The 26,538-nt window shown below is 44.3% G+C and overlaps 1 protein-coding gene across 3 annotated transcripts in view; it reads left to right on the top strand.

The window, feature by feature from the left end:
* The window catches only part of pknox2 (PBX/knotted 1 homeobox 2), a 403,962-nt gene that overhangs the window by 317,611 nt on the left and 59,813 nt on the right, over positions 1–26,538 (top strand). For all 3 annotated transcript variants that reach the window (XM_033049503.1, XM_033049501.1, XM_033049502.1), the window contains exons 8-9: positions 18,602–18,713; positions 24,424–24,521. In XM_033049503.1, the coding sequence (XP_032905394.1) occupies positions 18,602–18,713; positions 24,424–24,521 (210 nt within the window). The remainder of the gene's footprint in view (positions 1–18,601; positions 18,714–24,423; positions 24,522–26,538) is intronic.

Below are 26,538 nucleotides of genomic sequence, written 5' to 3'. Positions count from 1 at the left end.
ATGCTATTGCAAGCAGTAATCAGAAGAAAAAAAATAGAGAAACATTTACATAATTGTGTTTTATTCCTCTCTTTTGTTTTCCAGTGATATTTATGTTTTACTTAGTTTAGTGATACAGCGTGAAAACAGGCCCTTCGGCCCACCGAGTCTGCACCGACCAGCGATCCCCGCACATTAACACCATCCTACACACACTAGGGACAATTTGCACTTACACAAGAGGAATGTATATAGTTTATGGCAAGACGCTTAACATCTACTCCTGTTTTAACCTATTTTATATGTTTCTGTCATGTATTACGGTCATAAGGAATAGGAGTAGAATTAGGCTATTCGGCCCATCAAGTCTACTCCACCATTCAATCATGGCTGATCTATTGCTCCCTCCTAACCCCACTCCCTCTAACACCTGTACTAATCAAGAATCTATCAATCTCTGCCTTAAAAATATCCAAAGACTTGGCCTCCACAACCTTCTGTGGGAAAGAATTCCAGCCTCTGACTAAAGAAATTTCTCCTCATCTCCTTCCTAAAAGAATGTCCTTCATTTCTATGACCTCTAGTCCTAGACTCCACCACTAGAGGAAACAGCCTCTGGGGATGGTGGTGGAGGCAGATGCGATAATGGCGTTAAAAGGGCTTTTAGATAGGCATGTGAATAGGAAGGGAATGGAGGGATATGGACCACATGCACGCAGAGGAGCTTTAGTTTAATATGGCATCATGTTCAACAGGTATTGTAGTCTGGAGGGCATGTTCGTGTACAATAGTGTTCTGTGTCCTTGGCTATGAACTGTTTGATCGGAAGAAGGTTCTGATCACAATCAAGTCCGAAGCATACGACATGGGTTCTAACCGGGATAATTCACTGTTTAACTAAATGAAATGCGGGCTATACTTAGACTGGATGGGAAGGGGGGGGGGGGGGGGGGGGGGGTGCTTGATGGGTGAGTGGTGGTGACCTTGTGGGGAAGAGGGTGAACTGCACTCGTGTTATAGTCGAATTGATTCTAGTTTAAAGTATAAATAGTCTTGACTTGTTTGAGATGAGAAACAATGCTGCATTGCAATAGTCTGAAGTTTAGTTCAGTCTAGTTTATTGTCACGTGTACGGAGGTACAGTGAAAAGCTTTTGTTGTATGCTAACCAGTCAGCGGAAACACAATACAGAATGGTTTTGTCCCGAAACGTTACCCCTATTCCTTTTCTCCAGAAATGAAAAAAAAAATCAAAATAGACTTTATTCAAGTAAAAAAAAAAAAATACAATACAGGAGACAGACACAAAAAGCTGGAGTAACTCAGCAGGACAGGTCTGGAGAGAAGGAATGGGTAATGTTTTGAGTCGAGACCCTTCTTCGGCCGACTGTGCAAAAGATTCATCCAACATTCTCAGAGCCTATACAAACATTCAGTAGTGTTTACCCAAATCACAATTTACTCCACACCCTTGCCACTCATGTGGCTCACTGGCGTGAAATCCCTTCCCTTATTTTGAGGGCCATCTCCACCACTCTCTGCCTCCCCCATGTCCAGCAGCAGAAGGACCCTAGACTGTGGTCCTCCCCCCCACAGAGCTTTGGTGTTGGCTGCACCGAGCTTTGGTGCGTCCCTCAGCACGTACTCCTGTAGTCTGCAGCAGGTCAGACGGACATCTCGCTCTGCTGGGAGGTCAACAAAGCTCGGGCAGGCCAAAGAACCTTTTTCACTGAGTTGATGACCTTCCAGCAGCACTTGATATCCGTCTCTGACCCGCTGTGTTACTCCAGCACTTTATGCCTATTTGTAACTGCAGGTGTCTCAGATAATAATATCGCAGATTTGCGTCAAGATTGTCGCTGTGCTGTGTCGCTAGCCCTGTGAACCAGTGGATATTTAAACTGGGATTGGCTTTAATATTGCGTGCACAAGTTCTCGAGTCCATGTGGCTGCAGGGTTTGTCTTTTTATGAATGAGAAATGGAGACAAAAGTCTGAACAATAGCCGGAGTTTACATTTGTCTTTCCGTTGAAGACAATAACATTTCAATAACATTTGTCTTTCCGTTGGTTAAAGTAAGCAATCCCTTCATCGGAAGTTGTGTTTGTGCGAATAACATTGCTGTCTGTTAATGGGAGTGAACCGGCCCAAGGGCGTAAAGGTACTTTGATATGGGTTCAGATCAGGATCCAAGGTCTGAATAGTTGTTTGCACCTGTCAAAAAAAAGTTGATGAAATTCTAAATAACTACGTTCTCCATTTCAAGAGTTACCAACACCAAGTGGGACAACTTCCCTCAAAACAGAATGTGCATTCTGCTGAATATTAGACATGCAGACTGAGCCTTCAGAAAATTCTTAATCCACTTCAAAATCAAACATGGCAGGGTCGTGTGTGAAACTGTGGGAGATATCTCTGTGACAACACCCTTGACAATTCCTGACTGCCAAACGATTCCGTGGGAATTTAGAGCCCAATGAATGAATAAGTTTATTGGCCAAGTATATTCACATACAAGGAATTTGCCTTTGCGCTCCGCCCGCAAGTGACAACATGACATACAGCGACAGTTAGGAATTACACATAAAACATTAAACATTAATAATAACACATTATCGATTCAACATGTGAATTAAATTAAATACCAGAGCAAAAGGAGGCTACAGATTCTGGCTGTGGCAGCTTTGACAGTCCAGAGTCGCCTTCCAGAGGGAAGTGATTCAAAGAGTTTGTGGCCAGGGTGAGAGGTGTCAGAGATGATCTTACCCGCTCGCTTCCTGGCCCTTGCAGCGTACAGTTCGTCAATGGAGAGAAGGTTGCAGCCAATAACCTTCTCAGCTGATCGGACGATTCCCTGCAGTCTCCGGGTGTCGTGCTTGGTGGCTGAGTCAAACCAGACCATGATGGAGAAGGTGAGGACAGACTCTAGAATTGAACCATCATTACCTGTGCCAGATTGTGCTTCCTCAGCTGCCACAGGAAGGACATCCTCTGTTGTGCCTTTTTGACTGTGGTGGCCCCCCATGGTGACCCCTCATTTAAAGTCCTTGGAGATGATGGCTCACAGGAACTTAAAAGACTCCACAGATGTGACTGTGGTGGTGAGTAGGGTGAGTAGAGGGGGAGCTCTTCTAAAGTATACAATCTATTCCACTGTCTTAAGAGCATTGAGCAGTTTGTTACGATGGCATCAGGACGCCAGCTGTGTCACTTCCTGTATATAGCTCTGATTTTAAGAGGGACAGGGAGTGATTGTGCCCCCTTTATGCATATTGATCCCATATTGTGCCCCCTGTCTTTATGCATATTGATCCCAGTAGGTTATTTGATTATCACATAGAGGTACTTTGTGCTGGTTCCATTATTATAGAGTTATATAGCTTGAAAACAAACCCATCAGCCTAATTTGTGCATGCCTACCAAGATATCTATCAGTCCTATTAGCCTGATTTTTTTCAAAATAGTCTTATTTGCCACATCCTGCTAAACCTGTCCAAATATATTTTAAATATTGTAATTGTATCTGCCTATATGGTTTCCTTTGTCAGCTCATTTGATATACCCACCACACTCGGTGTGGTAAACGTTGCCCCTCGGGTCTCTTTTACAATAATAAACAACAAAACGAGTTCTGATTATTTAGCAAACAATATTATTGCAAAGACTTAAACAATAACCTCACGTCTATGTAGTTCGGAGTTTATTTTGAGTTTATTTCGTGTCTAATGAAATCCTCGCGTGCCACCTGCATGACGTATCGTGTACGCACGCTGACGCATTGGCGTCGCACGCTGTGTCCCGACGTCTCATGTGTATCGCGTGGTGACGCATGGTCACGTCACGGTGCGTAACCATGCGTCGCTGCACGGCGCAGGGTATTCTAATGACGTCACACGCACCAGACGGCATGATGACGCGTGATTTGCGCGCGATGTCGCGCATAACGACACGTCAACCTATTTTATATATGACGCGTAAATGAGGCGCAAGTGACGGCTAAGTGGGACAGGCCCTTCAACATGCATAACTTAAGTCTAGTGTTAACACCCTATTATTGCTTGGCAAACAACACATGTTCCAATATGTTTGTGTGATAGGTAGCAAAAGGTGTTTTATGTAATTTGTAGTTAGCTGGAGCTGTCTCACTGTTTGTGCCATACAAATTTTCCATCAGAATAAGTTCCTTTAAAAAACACCCCATGCTTTCATTTTTTAGTACCTTTCAAACCTCCAAGGAATATAAATTGACACCTCAGACACTCTCTGCCGCCTCCACGCATTCCACTCTCTGGGCCCTCACCCCCTCATCTTCACCATGGATGTCCGGTCACTCTACACCTCCATCCCCCACCAGGATGGCCTCGGAGCCCTCCGGTTCTTCCTCGACCAGAGGAGCAACCTATACCCAGCCACTGACACTCTCCTCCGCTTAGCGGAGTTGGTCCTCACCCTCAACAACTTCACATTTGACTCCTCCCATTTCCTCCAAACACAAGGCGTAGCTATGGGCACACGCATGGGCCCCAGCTACGCCTGCCTCTTTGTCGGGTACGTTGAACAATCCTTGTTCGAGACGTACCAGGGCCCCATCCCCGACCTCTACCTCCGTTACATTGACGACTGCTTTGGTGCCACCTCCTGCACCCACACACAACTGACTGACTTCATCCACTTCACCACCAACTTCCATCCGGCACTCCAATACACCTGGACGATTTCCGGCACTTCCCTACCATTCCTTGACCTCACCATCTCCATCGCAGGGGACAGACTCCTGACCGACATACATTACAAACCCACTGACTCACATGGCTATCTGGACTACACGTCTTCCCACCCTGCCCCCTGTAAAGACTCCATCCCCTACTCCCAATTCCTCCACCTACGCCGCATCTGTTCCCAGGATGAGACATTTCATACCAGGGCATCGGAAATGTCCTCGTTCTTCAGGGAACGGGGATTCCCCTCCGCCACCATAGATGAGGCTCACACCAGGGTCTCATCCATACCCCGTAACACTGCTCTCTCTCCCCATCCCCGCACACGCAACAAGGGCAGAGTCCCTCTGGTCCTCACCTTTCACCCCACCTCTTCCCACCCTCCCATCCGCCCGCCCTAGGGCTCCTCCTCCTCCTCCTCCCCTTTTCCTTCTTTCTTTCCCCCCCCCCACCCCCCATCAGTCTGAAGAAGGGTTTCGGCCCGAAACGTCGCCTATTTCCTTCGCTCCATAGATGCTGCTGCACCCGCTGAGTTTCCCCAGCAATTTTGTGTACCTTCGATATTCCAGCATCTGCAGTTCCCTTTTGAACAATATAAATTGCTTCACAGCCAATTAACTAATTTAGTTTAGTTTATTTGCACGTGTACCAAGGTAAAGTGAAAAGCTTTTAGTTTTAGTTTAATGCAGAGATACAGTGCGGTAAACAGGCCCTTTGGCCCACCGAGTTTGCGCCGACCAGCGATCCCCGCACACTAACATTATCCTACACACACCAGGAACAATCCACAATTTTTATCGAAGCCAGTTAGCCTACAAACCTGTATGTCTTTGGAGTGTGTGAGGAATCCGAAACACCCAGAGAAAACCCACGCAGATCACGAGGAGAATGTACAGTTACCATATTGCAAATAGAATCAGATGGAGAACAGGAGCGCTCCCCAAATTCCACCATTTACAGGTGCACTCCCCTATTTCCATCCAATGTCCCTCCAGTTGCCCTCCCTCCTGTCCTTTTATTCATTGGAATTTTAGAAATCTTGATCAGCAGTGCAATTTAGTTAATTACGGGCATCAAACATGCACATAAATTAAAACAACAGAAAATGCTTAACCATTATAAACCTGATAATGAGGGTATGCTAGGCTGGGAAATGTCAGCCTTGCAGTTTTTACTGTTTAGGTGAAAGTAAACAATGCTAGCTGACAAAGAATCAGCAGAGAATAAAACCTGTGAATAATTGCGGAACATTTTGTGCTTGTACACGGATGTTTAATTGTATTGATTTTCATGTTGCGTCTTTCGTAAGTAAAACACGTGTCTTTCAACGAGCAGATTAAAGACTTGCCATCTGAGTCTCATCAATATTGCAATATGGATTTTAAAAAAAATAATAGAGGTCATTTATTGCACCTTTCTACTGGACATATAGTAACAGCAGCTCTGGCTCACACCAGAACAGTAATTATCTCTTTATTTTGTCACAAAGCAAGGAAGGATGAGAAGAGGTTTAATCTGCTGAAAGAAAGAGGAAGGAGAACTGTTGCGAGAAATGGTGGATTGGGAGATCATCGCAGGAAATCCTGGTTAGGTCTGAACTGGGAGGCCTGAGACCTATCCATGTTCTCCAGGGATGCTGTCCGACCCGCTGACTTACTCCAACACTAGGTGTCTTTTTTTAATCTGCTGAAATTTGGTACAATGTGTATGATTCCTTATGAATCTGTGGAGTGAAAGGGATGGAGTTTCATCATGTATAATTCCGTATCATGGAATTGTGCGGAAAGACACAAGCAGATAAAGAATGGAGACACAACAAAGTACAAGTGCTGGAATCTTGAGCAAAACACAAAGTGCTGGAGGAACTCAGCGGGGGAGGTAATGGACAGGTGATGCTTCAGGTTGGGACTCCTCTTCAGATACAGCACAAGATGGACAGAGCCTCCCCAGATGCTGCCTGACCAGCTGCGTTTCAATAGCGCGTTGTGCATTGCCACAGATACAAGAATATACTTTCAGTAGTGAACGGGATAAAAATGGTAAAGAAGCAAAATTAAACGGCACGCAACATTCCCAGCAAACCAGTGGTGCAAATGGAAATCAATGAGAACTATCAGTTGACGGCCATTCCAGAGAAGTAAATTGACCAATGTAGAAAAGACAAGATCCTGGATGCAAAAAGAGAATGGGTACTATTGATAAGAAAAGAAGGGATCAAGTTAGGTGAGACAACGGCTCAGTAGAATTAGCTCAGAAATATCGTAGGGCAGAAAAAAACAGGGGTTCTTTGTAGACCCCCAACCAGTGGCTATATGGGGTTTATTATAAACCAGGAAATTGATGTTTGTGTAGCAATGGTAATGAAACAATCACGAGAGCTACAATCCACATGAAGAGTGGATGAATTAATTATTAGAGAGCGTGTGGTATATGTGGCAATGGCATGTGTAAAAGTTTTAATGATAAGGAACCAGATAGGGAATAGACTATTTTAGACCTAATATACTGCCATGAGAAAAGATTGGTTAGTAATCTTGTAGTTAAGGGGTCAGAGGGAAGAGTGATCATAAATAGGATAGAATTTTATATGAAGATTGAAAGTGATTTTGTTTAATATGTCTAAACAAAGCAAACTGATAGGTATGTCATGATTCAGCAATGGTAGATTGAGAACCTATTTTTTCAAAAATAACAGTAAACAATCAAAGGCTTGTCTTTAATGTTGTTAAGGGACAAAACCCAGTAAAGTGGTCCAACTGCAACTTAACAAAAGAAGTTAAAAATATGTAAGGACTCTATCCCCAATTTCTCCGTCTATGCCGCATCTGCTCCCAGGATGAAATGCTCCAAGCTAGGGCATCGGAGATGTCCTCATTCTTCAGGGAACATGGGTTCCCCTCTTTTATTATAGATGAGGCTCTCACCAGGGTCTCCTCTATATCCCGCAGCTCCGCTCTTATTCCGCCTCCCCCTATTCGTATCAAGGACAGAGTCCCCCTTGTCCTCACCTTCCACCCCATCAGCAGTCGCATACAACATATAATCCTCCGACATTTACGCCACCTTTAACGGGATCCCACTACTGGCCACATCTTCCCATCTCCCCCCCTTTCTGCTTTCTGCAGAGACCATTCTCTCTGTCACTCCATGGTCAATTCGTCCCTTCCCACCCAAACCACCCCCTCACCAGGTATTTTCCCTTGCAACCACAGGAGATGCAACACCTGTCCCTTTACCTCCCCCATCGACTCCATCCAAGGGCTTAATCAGTCTTTCCAGGTGAGGTAGAGGTTCACCTGCACTTCCTCCAACCTCATCTACTGCATCCACTGTTCCAGGTGTCAACTCCTCTATATCGGCGAAACCAAGCGCAGGCTCGGCGATCGCTTCGCTGAACATCAACGCTGAGTCCGTCTTAACCAAGCTGAACTCCCGATGGCCCAGCACTTCAACTCCCCCTCCCATTCCCAATCTGACCTTTCTGTCCTGGGCCTCCTCCATTGTCAGAGTGAGGCCCGGCGCAAATTGGAGGAACAGCACCTCATATTTTGCTTGGGTAGTTTACACCCCAGCGGCATGAACATTGACTTCCCTAACATCAAATACCCTTTGCTTTCTCCCTCCATCCCCTCCCCTTCCCAGTTCTCTCACAGTCCTACTGTCTCCTACTTCCTTTCTTTTTCCCACCCCCCCCCCCCTCCCCGTAATCAGTCTGAAGAAGGGTCTCGACCCGAAACGTCGCCTATTCCTTCTCTTCATAGATGCTGCCTCAGCTGCTGAGTTTCTCCAGCATTTTTTGTCTAGAAACATAGAAACATAGAAAATAGGTGCAGGAGTAGGCCATTCAGCCCTTCGAGCCTGCACCGCCATTCGATATGATCATGGCTGATCATCCAACTCAGTATCCCATCCCTGCCTTCTCTCCATACCCCCTGATCCCTTTAGCCACAAGGGCCACATCTAACTCCCTCTTAAATATAGCCAATGAACTGGCCTCAACTACCTTCTGTGGCAGAGAATTCCACAGATTCAACACTCTCTGTGTAAAAAATGATTTTCTCATCTCGGTCCTAAAAGACTTCCCTCTTATCCTTAAACTGTGACCCCTAGTTCTGGACTTCCCCAACATCGGGAATAATCTTCCTGCTTCTAGCCTGTCCAACCCCTTAAGAATTTTGTAAGTTTCTGTAAGATCCCCCCTCAATCTTCTGAATACCAGCGTGTACAAGCCGAGTCTATCCAGTCTTTCTTCATATGAAAGTCCTGCCATCCCAGGAATCAGTCTGGTGAACCTTCTCTGTACTCCCTCTATGGCAAGAATGTCTTTCCTCAGATTAGGAGACCAAAACTGTACGCAATACTCCAGGTGTAGTCTCACCAAGACCCTGTACAACTTCGTGTCATCCGCAAACTTGGAGATGTTGCATTCAATTCCCTCATCCAGATCATTAATATATATTGTAAATAGCTGGGATCCCAGCACTGAGCCTTGCGGTACCCCACTAGTCACTGCCTGCAATTGTGAAAAGGACCCGTTTACTCCCACTCTTTGCTTCCTGTCTACCAGCCAGTTCTCTATCCACATCAATACTGAACCCCCAATACCATGTGCTTTAAGTTTGTATACTAATCTCTTATGTGGGACCTTGTCGAAAGCCTTCTGAAAGTCCAGATATAACACATCCACTGGTTCTCCCTTATCCACTCTACTAGTTACATCCTCGAAAAATTCTATAAGATTCGTCAGACATGATTTACCTTTCATAAATCCATGCTGACTTTGTCCAATGAATTCACCACTTTCCAAATGTGCTGCTATCCCATCTTTAATAACTGACTCCAGAATTTTCCCCACCACCGATGTTAGACTAACTGGCCTGTAATTCCCTGTTTTCTCTTACCCTCCCTTTTTAAAAAGTGGTGTTACATTAGCTACCCTCCAGTCCTCAGGAACTACTCCAGAATCTAAAGAGTTTTGAAAAATTATAACTAATGCATCCACTATTTCTGCGGCTACTTCCTTAAGTACTCTGGGATGCAACTTATCTGGCCCTGGGGATTTATCGGCCTTTAATCCATTCAATTTACCTGACACCACTTCCCGGCTAACCTGGATTTCACTCAGTTCCTCCATCTCATTTAACCCCCGGTCCCTTGCTATTTCCGGCAGATTGTTTATGTCTTCCTTAGTGAAGACAGAACCAAAGTAGTTATTCAATTGGTCTGCCATGTCCTTGTCCCCATGATCAATTCGCCTGTTTCTGACTGCAAGGGACCTACATTTGTTTTAACTAATCTTTTCCTCTTCGCATATCTATAAAAACTTTTGCAGTCAGTTTTTATGTTCCCTGTCAGTTTTCTTTCATAATCTATTTTCCCTTTCCTAATTAAGCCTTTTGTCCTCCTCTGCTGGACTCTGAATTTCTCCCAGTCCTCTGGTAGGCTGCTTGTTCTGGCTAATTTGTACGCTTCATCTTTTGTTTTGATACTATCCCTGATTTCCCTTGTTATCCACGGATGCACTACCTTCCCTGATTTATTCTTTTGCCAAACTGGGATGAACACTTGTTGTAGTTCATCCATGCAGTTTTTAAATGCCTTCCATTGCATATCCACCGTCAACCCTTTAAGAATCATTTGCCAGTCTATCTTGGCCAGTTCACGTCTCATACCCTCAAAGTCACCTTTCTTTAAGTTCAGGACCCTTGTTTCTGAATTATCAATGTCACTCTCCATCCTAATGAAGAACTGAACCATATTATGGTCACTCTTGCCCAAGGGGCCACGCACAACAAGACTGCTAACTAACCCTTCCTCATTACTCAATACCCAGTCTAGAATAGCCTGCTCTCTCGTTGGTTCCTCTACATGTTGGTTTAGAAAACTATCCCGCATACATTCCAAGAAATCCTCTTCCTCAGCACCCCTGCCAATTTGATTCACCCAATCTATATGTAGATTGAAGCCATTATAATTGTTTTACCTTTGTTGCACGCCTTTCTAATTTCCTGTTTGATGCCATGCCCAACTCCACTACTACTGCTAGGTGGCCTGTACACAACTCCCACTAGCGTTTTCTGCCCCTTAGTGTTTTGCAGCTCTACCCATATCGATTCCACATCCTCCAAGCTAATGTCCTTCCTTTCTATTGCGTTAATCTCCTCTCTAACCAGCAACGCTACCCCACCTCCTTTTCCTTTCTGTCTATCCCTCCTGAATATTGAATATCCCTGGATGTTCAGCTCCCAGCCTTGGTCACCCTGGAGCCATGTCTCCGTGATCCCAACTATATCATATTCATTAATAACTATCTGCACATTCAACTCATCCACCTTATTACGAATGCTCCTTGCATTAAGATACAAAGCCTTCAGGCTTGTCTTTACAACACTCTTACCCCTTATACAATTATGTTGAAAATTATGTCTACTTTCGATATTTCCAGCATCTGCAGTTCCTTTTTAAACATTGATTCCCTTACTCTGGATAAAATGCTCTGTGCGATAGCATATCTATTCCCCCCATGATGTTATCCACTCCCTAAAATCAGTCTGAAGTCACCTACCCATGTTCATCAGGGATGCTGCCTAACCCGCTGGTCTAACCCATCAACTCTATCACTTTGTGTCTTTTAATCCCCTGGTGGCGGCACAGGGGCATAGCGGTAGAGCTGCTGCCTTACAGTGCCAGAGACCCGGGTTCAATCCTGACTACGGGTTTTGGAGTCTTTATGCTCTACCTGTGACCGTGTGGGTTTTCGCCGGGTGCTCTGGTTTCCTCCCACACTCCGAAGACGTACAGGTTTGTAGGTTAATTGGATTTGGTAAAAATTGTAAGTTTTCCCTAGTGCGTAGGATAGTGTTAGTGTAGGAGGTGATCACTGGTCAGCGCGGACTCGGTGGGCCAAAGAGCCTGTTTCCACGCTGTATCTCTAAAGCAGTAGTAATAATTGCCTCAGTTTTAAATCACTCATCCTTGTTTCAAAACCCTTCTCTCCCTCATTTTTGTGATGTACTGGAGCTCAGTGTCTATCTGATAAAAACAGGACTTCACTAACTCTGATCTTTCGCTCATCCATGAAAATAACTGAGGTGCCTTCAGTGTCAAGGCCCTCAGCCTCACTATCCCCTCCCATACATCCACCTCCCACATTTCTTCGTGCACTCAAGGCCCTTCCACAAATTTTGACCTAGCTTCCTTGAGTTGGCATCAAATGCTTGTTTGTTTACGCTTCTGTGCAGTGACTTTGATCCTTTTAATTGCGTCGTATAAATAAAGTCATAATTAAAATATTAGAGAATTCATGTTGTTGGTGGAGTAGGAGTTTAACCCATTAGAATTCTACACAGTGGGAGGCAATAAGAAGGAGTTTCTTTCTTTGTGTCTGAAGCCACTAACATTTACAGACCTTAACTGAGATAAATAAGCAGGACTTTAAGTGTTGCCTGACATGCAAGTCTGTCTCGTTTCTTTATGCATTTTATTTAGGGGGGAATTAATATATTGTTTTTATTCACCATCATTCAATGCGTTAATTCCTCTCTCTCAAGCCCAATCAGGCAGAAATCTCTTCGTACAGAAACCCCACCGTGTTTTGGTGTTGCAGTTAGCCTTGTGAGGTAAATTAGCAGGAAATCTGCATATACAGATTGATAATTGTGAGTCTGGTGTCTCGATTGTAATTTATTAGTTTCTATTATTGCGGGTTGCCATGACAACAACTCGCAGCCAGGCGACGAGAGAGATGTTAGATATGCAATGATGAAGCTCCTAGCCCCAACAAATTGAGATGCACATTTTTATCAGCAATTTTCTGAAATAATAAGTAGGAATTTAATGAGATGTAAATCTGTCCTATGGCTGCTGCCACTTGTTTTTTTTTCCCCTCTAGTTTTTTTTTTCGCCTTTTTTTTTCGCAGCGATCTAATTAGAATGAGTTTTACAGGCAAGTAATGGGGATTAAGTTAATCAGTAAGATATAAGGATAAAGTCAAAAACGCCCTGAGTGTGTATAAAAGAAGCGGGGGAGGGGTGGAATTAAGCAGGGGAAAGTTTGCCGCACAGATAAATGTCAGCCAGGGAAAACCTTGTTGGATGCCAATGGGTTTTGCATTGCAATGCTACTGGATCCTCAGATACATGCATATGAGAACTGACAGTAAAGAAAAGACCCAGTGGCCCATCCAGTCTGTTGTGTATTTTGTTTCATTCACTCCTGGCCCCAGCCTGAATCTGAGCGACCTCGTGAAAATGGCACAGCACTTGATTAAAAATCCTCTCTGTCCACAACATCAGCAGCGTGAGGCTAAGTCCAAAGAATCAAACGTTACTCCTGTTTTTTAAAGTCAATCTACAGTATCCTATTTATTACTACATCGCTATGTGTCATAGAGTCACAAAGCACTGATACAGGCCCTTCAGCCCAACTCATCCATGCCGACCAGGAGAGCCCATCAAAATAGTCCAATTGCCCGTTTCTGGCCAATATCCCTTTTCTATCCTTGTACAAGTGTCTTTTAAATGCTGTTATAGTACCTAACAACTATCTCCTCTGGCAGCTTTGTTCCATATACCCACCACCCTCCAAATGAAAAAGTGCCCCATAGGTTCCTGTTAAATCTTTCAACTCTCACCTTAAACCTTTGTCCTCTGGTTTTTGATTCTCATATTCTGGGCAAAAATTATAGCTGTCATTAATCCGACTTTATTGGAATTGATCTTGCATTATATGTTGTACCCTTCATACTTTATCTGTACACTGTGGACGGCTCGATTGAAATCATGGACTGGATAGCACGCAAACAAAGGCTTTTCACTATCACTGCAAACGTAAGAGTAATGAACTAAACTAAAAGACTCTGTGCATTCATCCTATCTATTCCCCTCATGATGTTATACATCTCGATAAGATCACCCCTCAACCTCTAGCCTGCCCATCTTCTCCACATACCTCAGGCCCCCGAGCCCTGATAAATCTCTTCCAACTTAATGACACCCTTTCTACAGCAGGGTGACCAAAGTTGAACACAGTATTCGGCTTCACCAACTTATCTCTCTGTATGTCTTCAACCATATCCTATTTTATCGACCTGTGTATACCAGTCTGGCCATAACTCCCCATGGGACTGCTTCATTGGCCTTCCTGCTCCCTCTGTCACAGCTGGTGAGCGGTAGGTGCACTAATTTCACACAACATGGAGTAATCCCTGCAACATGATGGGCCTGTCCCACTTAGGCGACTTTGTAAGCGAGTGCAAAAGACTGCGCTCGCCACATGGTCGCCACATGGTTGCTGATGGTCTCTGGTGAGTCTCCTTCATGGTCGCGAGGAGTTCCCGCATTCTGGGAGCTAGTCGTGGCCTCAGTATGGTCGGCGCAAACGTTTCAACATGTTGCCATGGAGAAAATCGATAATCCTGTAGTCGTCGGTGCAGTTGTAGTGGGGTCGCCATGTAGTTATGGGTAGTCGAGGTAGTCGTAGATAGTTTTAGTTAATCGCCTTTGCTGACCGGTCATTTTCATTGGCTCATTGAGGAAAAAAAACGTAAGCACGAGTTTGCAGAACCAAGGATAACCGACCGGTAATGTTAATGTCCGCCGAACTTCACAGCTGTGTATCTCTGGCTTATTACAAGTTGTCTGGCTTCTTAAAAGTTGTCTCCACTCCGGCTCCCCCCCTTCTCCACTCTCTACCCCCCTCTCCCCCCCTCACCCCCCCTCACCCCCCTTCTCCCCTCTTTTAAAGGACTTATCGTACACTGCTGGCCATCTTAATGACAGCGCCAACGTTCCTGCTCATCGCAGTGTGTGTCCGTATCACCTTGGCTTTGTACCGTGTAAATTTCAGACAGCGCTCCCCCAGTGTGTGTGTGTGTGTGTGTGTGTGTGTGTGTGTGTGTGTGTGTGTGTGTGTGTGTGTGTGTGTGTGTGTGTGTGTGTGTGTGTGTGTGTGTGTGTGTGTGTGTGTGTGTTCCACTCTGACAGTCGCCGTTCCAGTTCCCGTTTTTTCAGGCGACTGCCGGCAACTTGACAGTCGCCAGCAGTCCGCTGAAAAATCACCAAAGTGGGACAGGCCCTTGACCCTCCCTCCCCACTCAAAGTCAAAAGAGGTTTGAACCCCCAGCTGAGGATCAGACAGGTGAGGCAGAAGCACATCATCTTGCAGTCTCAGTTACCTCCCAGGCAGGCAAGCAACCTGGTCTACTTTGGATGGTATCATCTGAAGAAGGGTCTCACCCGAAATGTCACCCATCTCTTCTCTCCAGCATTTTGTGTCCATCTTCGGTTTAAACCAGCATCTGCAGCTCCTTCCTACACATCAAACTTCCAGTCATGTACTTCCCCTGCAGGACTCATCTTACAGGGCTGAGCTCGGCAACATCATTTCTGCAGCTCCCCGCAGCCCGGCACTGCCCACGCTTCGCTCCTAGATCCCTGCACTGAGTTCGGCAAACTCAGCAATGAGCAGAAAATGTGTGTTGTTGCAGCTTGCACTGAACAAAATCTGAATAATGCAATGTCAAAAATTAAAAGTTTATTTTAGAAATGCTGAACGATAGAATTTTGATGATTTTGTGCAGCAGCCCGTGGCAGCCGCTCTTGGAACCGTCACGAGATGGTTTCACGTACACCCACAAAGGCAGGCAGTTCCTCAATATAACCTCTCAGAAGGGAGGCAACACCTTTGCTAGTGCTGTACTAAGCATTCTATGAAAGTAGACATTACTGGCTTTACCTTGCACTAAACATTATTCCCTTATCACGTACTGTATTGTAATCGTGCCTTACACCACAGTGATGAATGATGTGGTGGATGTTTGTGTTAAATTTTTATTGTGTATTGTGTGTTCTTTATCATTGTACCGCTGCTGGCAAATTCATTTCACTTGCACTTTATGTGCAATGTGACGAATACAACCGTATTGTATTGTATTGTAATCATCGATTGTAATCAACTGAGGTTCGTAGGTTAATTGGCTTCTGGACATTGCCCGTAGTGTGTAGAGAGTGGATGGGAAAGTGGGATAACGCAGGACTAGTGTGAATGGGTGATCGATGGTCATTGTGGTCTGGATGGGCTGAAGATCTTGTTTTCATGCTGTTTCTCCAAACCCTCTAAATGCACCTTAATATTGCGTGGTGCACAATGTTGTTCACTATCAGTTTTATTAAAGTGAAGACAGGCACAAAATGCTGGAGTAACTCAGCGGGACAGACAGCAGTGTTTAAGAAGAAACTGCAGATGCTGGAAAATCGAAGGTACACAAAAAAGCTGGAGAAACTCAGCGGGTGCAGCAGCATCTATGGAGCGAAGGAAATAGGCAACGTTTCGGGCCGAAACCCTTCTTCAGACTGCTATCTCTGACAGACAGCATCTCTGGATAGAAGGAATGGGTGACATTTCGGGTCGAGACACCTTCTTCAGATTCAGATTTTCTTATTAAAGTGGGTACATTTTAAGTCTTTCATTTTACAGAATTTCTTTAATGCCTTGAGGATTATTTTTGCGTCTTGAAACAGACGATGATTTATAGAGATTCCAAGGAACTGCAGATGCTGCTTACCGAAAAAGATACAGAGTGCTGGAGTAACTCAGTCTCTGGAGAACATGAGTCTGAAGAAGGCCCATGACCCGAAACGTCACCTATCTACCTTCTGCAGAGATGCTGCGTGACCCGCTGAGTTACGTTAGCACTTTGTGTGTTTTTTGATGATTTATAAGTTTTCTCTTCTACGTGCTACTGCGAGGTCAGTGTTTGGCACTGCATCATATCAGCAGATTACGATAACCACATTGTGAGTGATCACCATCTGAGTTTTTTTTCTTTCTTTCAGTCATTCGTAATGTTGAATGATTGCGAGGCTGAATACTTGGCTGGCACTATCAAATAAGCACAGGAAAATTAGAATTTGCAGTATGTCCAATTCCATAACTAGTCCGAGATGTGCTACCAAATTAATTTGAAATTGAAAAATGAATTTCTGATCACCGTGTAATATTTAATCTTCCTGTTGTAATCTCTCTCCCGAGACCACTTGTACTATATCAGCTCAAAGATCCCAACGCCATTAATTGTTTAATAGTAAACTCATGACCTTTGCTGCTGATTTGAAGTTATCATACATATTATGTGCATCGCTGAGGATATGAAGTTTGCTATGATTAACTCGTGTCATCCTACTGCTTTCCACATCTATTTGCTCTTGGGATACGAATGAAGGTTCTGAAGCGGCATTTCTGGTAACTGATTGCCCATTGTCCAGTTGCCCAGAGAATAGCAGGGCAGGTACAGACCACAAATTAAACAGAAATTATAAATCATTCAGCACAATTCATGCATCATTTTGTGTTGACCTTTATCCTTTGTGATTTTCCCCCCTGCTACCCTCAAATGGAATTCTCCCACTTTCTCTGTAAAAACTCAGGAAAGGAATAGTTCAGGTAAATACACAGTCTTTTGTCCAGAGTAGGGGAATTGAGAACCAGAGGATATAGATTTAGGGTGAGGGGTAACCTTTTTATTCAAAGGGTAGTGGGTATGTCAAACGGGTTGCCGGTGGAGGTACTTGAAGCAGGTAGTATCGCGATGTTTAAGAAATCTTAAACTTGGGCCAAACGCAGGCAGGTGGGACTAGTGTTGATGGGGCATGTTGATCGGCGTGGGCAAGTTGGGCCAAAGGGCTTGATTCCTTATTATATGACTATGACTCTAATTTAACATACCTTGATGTTAATCATTTATTTATGCTTTCTTCTTGGAACCCCTCAAACTCTTGAGGTGGGCTTAAAAGGTTTGCCACAAAGCCCCTGGACTTTGCCTCCCTTCCTAATTCTAAGTTATGATCATCAGCCCAGACTAACAATCTCCAATTGGTCTCCACTGAGTCCTCCCAAGCATGGAAGCCTCTATTAGTTTACTACTCCTCCTCCTCTATGCCCATTTTCCTCTCTCATCGGGCAAAAGGTAGAGAAATGTGAAAACACACCCCTCCAGATTCCGGGTAGACACAAAATGCTGGAATAACTCAGCGGGACCGGTAGCTTCTCTGTAGAAAAGGAATAATTAACGTTTCGGGTCAGGCTGAAGAAGGGTCTCGACCCGAAACGTTACCTATTCCTTCTCTACTGTGATGCTGCCTGTCACGCTGAGTTACCCCAGCATTTTGTGTCTACCATTGATTTACCTTCTTGTGTCTACCTTCTGTAGATCTTTCCTACACCTCCAGATTCCGGGACAGTTTCTTCCCAGCTCTTGTCGGGCAACTAAGCCAACCTACCAACAACTAGAGAGCAGTCCTGAGCTACTATCTACCTCATTGGAGACCCTCAATCTTTGATCTTTGATCGGATTTTACTGGGCTTTTTCTTGCTCTGAACATTATTCCCTTTATCCTGTATCTGTACACTTTCGATGACTCGATTGTAATCTTGTATTGTCCTTCCGCCGACTGGTTAGCACGCAACAAAAGCTTTTCACTGTACCCTGGTACACGTGACAATAAACTATTCTAATAAAATACTTTGAGCATGTCATCGAACGGCAGAGAATAAAATGCCCTTTGGCCCATATTGTCCATGCTGACCAAAATGTATGGTATGTCTGGTATGATGGTTTATTTACTTATTCATTTAGAGATACAGCGTGGAAACAGGCCATTCGGCCCAGCGAGTCCATGCGGACCAACAAACGAATTTATCGAAGCCAATTAACCTACTGATTTGCACGTCTTTGGAATGTGGGAGGAAACTGGAGCAGTTGGAGAAAATCCACGCAGTCACAGGGATTATGATTAAACACGCGTTATACTGGAAGACTGGCGTCATTTCCTGGGCAAAGCTCTCAATGCTAACTTTGCTGACTATTTTCTTTCATGCTTTTTCTTATCTTTATGATGTTGTTGCAGAGCTCTCCATCCTCTCTGACAACAATAACCAACGCTGTCAACTCCCAGGGGATCGTGGTGCCGACCTCTGCACTACAAGGGAATGCTGCCATGCCAACACAGGTGGTTACAGGTAAGGGTTGTCAATGTGTGTTGAGAATTGCCGCTTACCTTCATATTTGTTCTTCCCCTCCCCCCCCCCCCCCCCCCAGCATGTACCCTTTGCCTCTATCCTTGCCCCATCGCCTCTGCTCTGCCTCCATAACACTTGAGGAAATGGCCACGAGAGAAAAGAGAAACAAGGAATCGTCTGAAGAAGGGTCCTGACAGGAAACACTACCTATACATCTTCTCCAGAGATGCTGCCCGACCTGTTGAGTTATTCCAGCACCATGTGTCCTTTTCTGTAAAACAGCATTTCATAAATTTCAATGAGGTTGCCCCTCATCCTTCTAAATTCCAGTGAGCACAGGCCCAGTGCCGTTAAACGCTATTATTTCAGTCGCATTAACTGATACCAACTTTTTGCATCCATATTTCATTGCAATTATGCATCTTTTGTCTCACCTGAGAATAGAGACCACTCTTTCTTCATCACAGAATCTTGGTTATATCTACACTTCAACTTGCAATGACAAAAAAAAAATCCAAATTTTCCCGGCCCAGTTTTGGCCCGAGAATCTGAAGAAACAAAACATTACTTCTCCATGTTCTCCAGAGATGTTGCCTGACCTGCAGACTCCAGCACTTTGTGCCCTTTTGTGTATTAACCAGCAACTGCAGTTGTTTGTTTCTACTTTTTAGAAACATAGAAAGTAGGCACAGGAGTAGGCCATTCGGCTCTTCGAGCCAGCACCGCCAATATGATGATGGCTGATCATCCAGAATCAGCACCCTGTTCCTGCTTTTTCCCCACATCCCTTGATTTTTGTATGGATAATCCTGATGTAGACCACCCCCCACCCCCTCCCCACCCATGGTACATTATAATGAGGGTTTGCTGTATTTCTGTGGTATATAGGACACTTTGGGGTATATAGTCTAGACTGTACCAGGTTATTAGTACTGACCAGTGAGTACGCTGTAGATTTTGTGCTCGTAGTTCCGGATCTTTTACAAGTTCTGACTGGGACTGTGGATATTTACGTGCGTGGATGTTTGGAGCTAATGTGCGACTAATGGCTGTGATTGTCTGGATTTACTCTGCCCGCCGGCACCACATTGACAAAGTACAAAGTTCCTCGAGTTTCTCAGCTCCTCGGCAGCCGTTCAGAGCTGGAGCCAGTCCAGTGAGCCTCTTCATCCTCAGGGGCCTGTCCCACTTGGGCATCATATGCGCGTCACGCAGATGGCGCGTGAAGATTTTGTACATCCCAAAATCCTGGGGTGCCGCGCGTGACCGCGCATCACTGCCTACGTCACCACGCACCATGGACGCGTCGTGTGTCATGACGTGTAAATGATGTCGCGTAAATGACGTGCAAATGACGCCCGTGGGACAGGGCCTTAAGGGAGTAAAGTGACTGGGGAGGAGGTTATGTCCAATTAGCTTTAGATTATTTTTGATTTATTAAGTGGGCTAAAGTGTATTAGATATTTTGCAGTCCAGGTCCACCACCGATTCCCGTAGTTCCAGAGCCTTTCTGGATTATCCATTTGCCGGACCCACAGAGGTCACGGCCTCTGAGAAGAGATGAACAGTACCGGAACAAAAGTAATCTGCGGGAGTTGGCTGTGGGAACGGATTGCCGTCTCCGGCCGGGCTGGACTTCCAGAGCCCCAGCTGCAAGAGACAAATTCGACTCAACGATCAGCCACAGAAGTCCCGATGAGGTCGAGATTGGCCGCCTTACCTGGCCTAGGCTTCACATTTTCGGGGGGACTTCTGGGGCAGATTTTAAGTGCACCCCCGTAATTTTGTCCGGATCAAAAATGTGTGGGACCACCAGTTGCTGGAATATTGATGGTCGACTTGCATCTCAAGGTTTTACATTTTGTATTAAAGTTTGTGTCTTAATGAACTGGCAAAGCTAATCCTGGGCAGGGCTTTCTACGTGTTCAGGCAGGTCCTTCTCTGGGCAGTGCCTTTGCTTAATAATAATAATAATAATAAATTTTATTTTTGGGCGCCTTTCAGAAATCTCAAGGACACCTTACAGAGATTAACAAGAATAATAAAACATATAATCAGAATAAAATAAATAATAAAGACATCACAGAAACACAAATTAAAAACAGAATTCAGTCCAAAAACAAAAAATCTAAAACACAGTGTGAAGAGAGAGCAGCGGCAGCTAAAGCACGCCAGCGTCCACTCTCCCTTCCGACAGCCATCTTGGACAAAGACTAACAGGTTTACTTACAGACAAAAATAAATCATCCCCCCACAATGGTTACCACTGTGAGGGAAGGCACAATGTCCAGTCCCCATCCCCAGTTCACCCAAAGTCAGGCCTATTGAGGCCACCGCAATTGCCTCTACGGAGGCCCGATGTCCCTGGCCGTTCTCACCAGGTGGTGTTGACCCGGCGTCGGGAGAGTCCTCTAAGCGGCTGGGCCACCTGGAACGGCCGCTTCCTGACTGGGGACCGCGGCTTCCGAAGCCGACAAGGCCGCGCCGGTTTGGAGCTCCCAGGCTCCCGATGATGAAGTCGGCGCCGCCCGCTCCGCTCCGCAGACCCACAGCCCGGAGGTGTTGATCTCGGGGACAGCTCACCGGAGCTCCAGCGCGTCGATCCAGCGCGGCGACCCAAGCAAGGCATCACCCGCTCTGCTCCACGATAGCGCTCCAGCGCTGTGCCGCCACCGAAGCCGAGGTGCTGGGCGGTCCCCGCTGGTAGGCGCTCCAAGCCCGCTGGTAGGCCACGAGGACGGGTCGATGGGCAGCCCGGAGAAAAAGCTGCCTCACTGACCAGGTAGGGACCTAAAAGTAGAATTGCCCCCTACCCCCCACATTAAAAAGTCAATTTCTCCAACGGACGAAACACAGACTTACTCAAAACTTTAAAAAAGAAGCAAATTAAACGGATGGCTGCTGGTTAGCAGCCGTTCCCCAAGATGGCTCCTCCTACTGTAGAGCTTAGAGTTACTCTCCTTGTGAAAGTTTGTACCAGGAATCCACTCCATGTAAAAGTGAGTACAGTGATAGAGATGTACCATGTGGAAACAGCTCATGTCCACACCAACCATCAACCACACATTTTTATGCTACCATCCCATGCACAGCTGGTAGAGCTGCAGCCACATAGCAGCTGAGAACCGGGTTCGATCCTTAAGAAATTCCTCCTCATCTCCGTTCAAATTTTTCTATTTAGCATCAGTATCAATATTTTAAAATGTACCTAAATACTAAAACTTCTAAAATCCTTGTGAGCTTGACAGCAGACAAAGTCTCACCTCCATCTATGCCTTCGGATAAAACCTTTCTCTACCTGAGATATAGTCAGTGCTCTGACTGCATCACAAACTCATCAAGAAGGCTGGCTCCGTCCTGGGGGCGGAGTTGGGTTCACTGGAGATGGTCTTGGAGGGGAGGATGCTCCTCAAACTGCGGAGCATCCTGGACAATACAGCTCACCCCCTCCATGACACACTGGTCAACCTGAGGAGCACCTTCAACAACAGACTGGTTCCACCAAGATGCAGGACAGAATGCCACAGGAGATCCTTCCTCCCTGTGGCTATCAAACTTTACAACTCCTCCTCTCCCTTCTGTCGTGGGGTAGACTGAGACTGAGACCGCCCCCCCTCCCCAATCTTTGCACAACCCCCAAGCCTTTCCACTCGTCACTTTAATTTCATGTTTCATGTATTTTGCGATTTCAAGAGGCTTGAAGTTCCACAAAATAACATCATCTTGAGAGAAGCAAAATGAGCAGCATTTTTAGTTCACGGCAATAAGTTGCTGGTTCGTTAACATGTCGTCAGGGATTTTATTGGCCCTTGTTTCTCCTCTTTTGAAAGTTTTTTTTCTAAACCTATGAAAGTTTTCTCAAAACCTAATTTAGGAATTAATTGTTGTCGGGATAGTGGTCGACATTGTCCAGGAGGTATTTATTCACCAGCTGTGGTTGACCTCAGGGCAAAGAATCAATCTTGCAATGCGGAGCTAGAATTTCATGTCGGCACTTGTTTCACCCAAAGGCCATTTTCACATAATTCATAACTTGCCAAATTTATCGACTTGCCACTTTGCGAAGTGCACTTTAAAACCTTGGGTTTGCCAATTCTATAACAAAACCACAAACTAACTTACAACTTTTTTTAAAGAAAACTAATTTTCAATCATCATGCTTAATTTTTCTCCCCCTGGTTCAGTTTATCTTACCCTTTACCCTATTGTTAGATACATCCTAGTCCAATCCGAGCTAAAAGCACTATGGCACTGCTTAAATGAATGGATCATGATTTGCTTTAATTCTAGTATGGGTTATTGGTTATAAATTATGAATAATCTCGTCCGCAGCCCTCATTTTTCATTACATTTTAATTTTCTTTATATCTCTAACAACTGATCATACTTGAAATGTGGAGAAATTAGCAAAGTTTTAGATTACTTATCTATTGTCAGTTGCCAGAATAGTTTGGAGTGTAGAAATGTGTATGCATTAGCAGTGTATCGATGTGTATCAGGTTCAATGGCTTTTAGAAGCAGATGTCTTGAAATTTTAATCTAGTTGTGTTAAATCTAGCCTATAGTTTGACAGTTAGCAAGATGTGAACCATTGCCCTGTGACATTGTAGACTCTAGGAACTGCAGATGCTGGTTAATACACAAAAGGGCACAGAGTGCTAGAGCAGTGTTTCCCAAAGTGGGGTACGCGTACCCCCTGTGGTACGTGAAAGGTCTTCAGGGGGTACGTGGCAATTTTCAGCTATTTACTACTGAAACATAGATTCGTTATTAGAAAAAAATACTGTGGTTACGAATTATTTTATACATGCATATTTGCAAATAAATTATATATTTCCTATGAATTCTCCTACTCAAGTTGTGATAGCTGCTACATTTGGGTAGTTTGCTGATTTTTTTCGTTCAGCCTCACTTGCCCGAGTGGTTTGCACTTCATGTGCATCAGTGGCTAAAGGGCCTGTCCCACTTTCACGACCTAATTCACGACCTTTTTTACTCGTGGACATTCTTCATCAGGCTAGAAAAACGCCCCGACCTACTTGATGCCATGAGTACCTACGACTAGCATCACGGCCTGCTACGACCTACCTACGTTCTCGTGACGACCATGCTGCGAGTATGAGCCAAGGGCAAACTCGGCAGCTGTCGTGAATTAGGTACAGGTTTGTAGTCTAATTGGCTTGTTAAAATTGTAAATTGTCCCTAGTGTGTGTAGGATAGTGTTAGTGTGCGGGGATCGCTGGTCGGTGCGGACTCGGTGGGCCGAAGGGCCTGTTTCCACTCTGTATCTCTAAACTATAAACTAAACCAAACTAATCTGAACTGCCAACTGAAGAGCCACATTGCCTCAAAGCAGTAGAATGGTTTAAGAGATTTTTTTGTGCAGCAGATGACTACAACTAGCAGGGTTCAATGAGTTAACAATTCGACCTAGGCCTCAATTACTGATCGCAAAAGCTGAAAACTAAATGTGTCATAAAATTCTCATTTGCGTATAATATTTTGTCTGCTTTACGTATTATTGGATAGATCTTCCTATATTATTTTGTATTTGTTTCCGTTATCACTTTATTTGCCCTCACTGTATCGTTTTGCCCCATTTGACTCTGGATGAATAAAACTGTATAACATGAATACAGATTAGTTTGTGACAGAGGTTTCTAAAAAAGGGGGAAAAAAATCGTTATGTTTGTGGTGTATTTCTGTGCAGGTGGAACAATTTACCAGCCGGTAACTATGGTAACCTCTCAGGGTCAAGTTGTGACCCAGGCCATTCCGCAGGGTACTATACAGATCCAGAACACACAGGTGAGGGATTGTCATTTTCTTTCAATTCCATATATTTTCGGCTTTGAGATGAAAGCATTAAAACCATCGCGTCTGATGTCTGAAGTATTTTGTGATTGAATTATCTCATCATGTGGTGCTAAGGGCTACCTTACATCAGGTTGAAAATTGGGTAGGGAGAAATCATGGGTTCAGTTGACTGTCTGACTTGGGGCCTTACCTCTCACCAAAGGAGAAGAGGTACAGATCATGGGAGAGTATTGTGAACACCAGACTCGGGACAAGGTGATAGTTACATCCCCAGTGAAAATATCATTAATGCAGTGTTCTGACGTAATTCCATTGAGATAATACTACATGTGTGAAAAATGGTTGAAGATGACTGGTGTCAGAACCTGTTGGGGCCCTGTGAAGATATTTATGAACTATATACAATACATGAGATCTGTCAGAAGAAGGGTCCTGACCCAAAACGTCACCTTTCCAAGTCCTCCAGAGATGCTGCCTGACCCGCTGTGTTACTCCATCACTCTGTGCTCTAAAACATGAGATCTAATTATCATTTTGCTGTTCAGGAAATCGTGATGTCCACATTGGCTACCACCCTTTCTTCCAGCCTCAGTAGTTCAGATGATGAAATCCGCATCTGCAATAGCCACTTAAGGGTCCCAATCCAAAACGTCATCTGTCTATTTCTTCATTATGCCGTCTGACCAGTCTCCACTATTCTCATGGTTTTATTGTGCATGTCAAATTCGTCATAGAATTACTCCAAAACAAAACTAAATAGAATCTTCCCACATATCTCCCCCATCTGTGATAAATGTCAACATTTAGAGGCTAACCTAACTTACACATTCGCAAATTGTATAAAAATCAAAAGCTTCTGGACGGACATTTTTAGAATAATATCTAAAGTTGTCAACACTCATTGGATCCCGACTTAAAACTAATAATACTAGGAATATCAGAACAAAGCCTAACATTTACAACAACCCAAAGAAACTTTATCGACTATAGTATAATAACTGGGAAAAAATTAATATTAAAATTTTGGAAAGGTCCTATTACCCCCACAATTAAAATGTGGATTATGGAAATGTCGGAGACCTTACATTTGGAAAGAATCAAACGTCTTAATGGACAAACAGGAACTTTTTTAATCAGAATATGGTCTCCATTCATTGACTACTTGAAGGGGCAGACTGGCTCGGCACGTGAACCTGACTGAAACTCGAATTAAGGATTAGATGAAAAGTTATACTTTATAATTTACGAACATCTCCAAAGTTGTATTTTTAGTAAATTATTCCATTCTTCTTTATTATACTTTTTTATTTTTTTATTTCTCTTTCTTATTTTCTATCTATATTAAAAAAAATACCAGAAGCAGAGTTAATATTAATTGATAATATTAGTAATGTAGGAATGATATACATGAAATGTTTTTAATATGATATGTACCTGCCTCTAATAAAAAGATTATTTAAAAAAAATTAAAAATTTGTCATAGTCATACTGCCCATGCCAACCAAGATGCCCCATCTACACTAGTCTCACCTGCTTGTGTTTGGCCATGTTCCTCTAAACCTTTCCTATCCATGTATGTGTCCAAATGTCTTTTGAATGATATGTGCCATAATCACAAGCCCCTTGATCTCCCCATGCTCCCCCCCCCCTCCCACCCCACCTCCTCTGCCATGTTCCTTGCCTTCACGGCTGTCTTCACTAATGCTTCCATAAGGAGATCCCTTTAAACACTTCTTCACCTCCAGTTAATCGGCAAGTACAGGGCAGTCAGTCACGCACTAAATCCAGCTCCATCGGTCCTCTTTAAGAGGAAAAAATGCCATTGTGCTGTTTATTTCACTTTTTTGAATCTTTTTAGGATGTTCGAATGAGCAATAGCTCTCTATACAGCAAACACTGACACCAAAAGAGGGTGCAATCCAACTTATAGACACCTAGGTGCATAATCAAGTTATTTGGTTGGATATTCCATTTGGGATAATATTGCAATTTATTGCAATGTGTGAAC

The sequence above is a fragment of the Amblyraja radiata genome, chromosome 33 (genome assembly GCF_010909765.2).
Source record: "Amblyraja radiata isolate CabotCenter1 chromosome 33, sAmbRad1.1.pri, whole genome shotgun sequence".
Classification (NCBI taxonomy): Eukaryota; Metazoa; Chordata; class Chondrichthyes; order Rajiformes; family Rajidae; genus Amblyraja; species Amblyraja radiata.
This window is presented reverse-complemented; position numbering and strand designations above follow the sequence as displayed.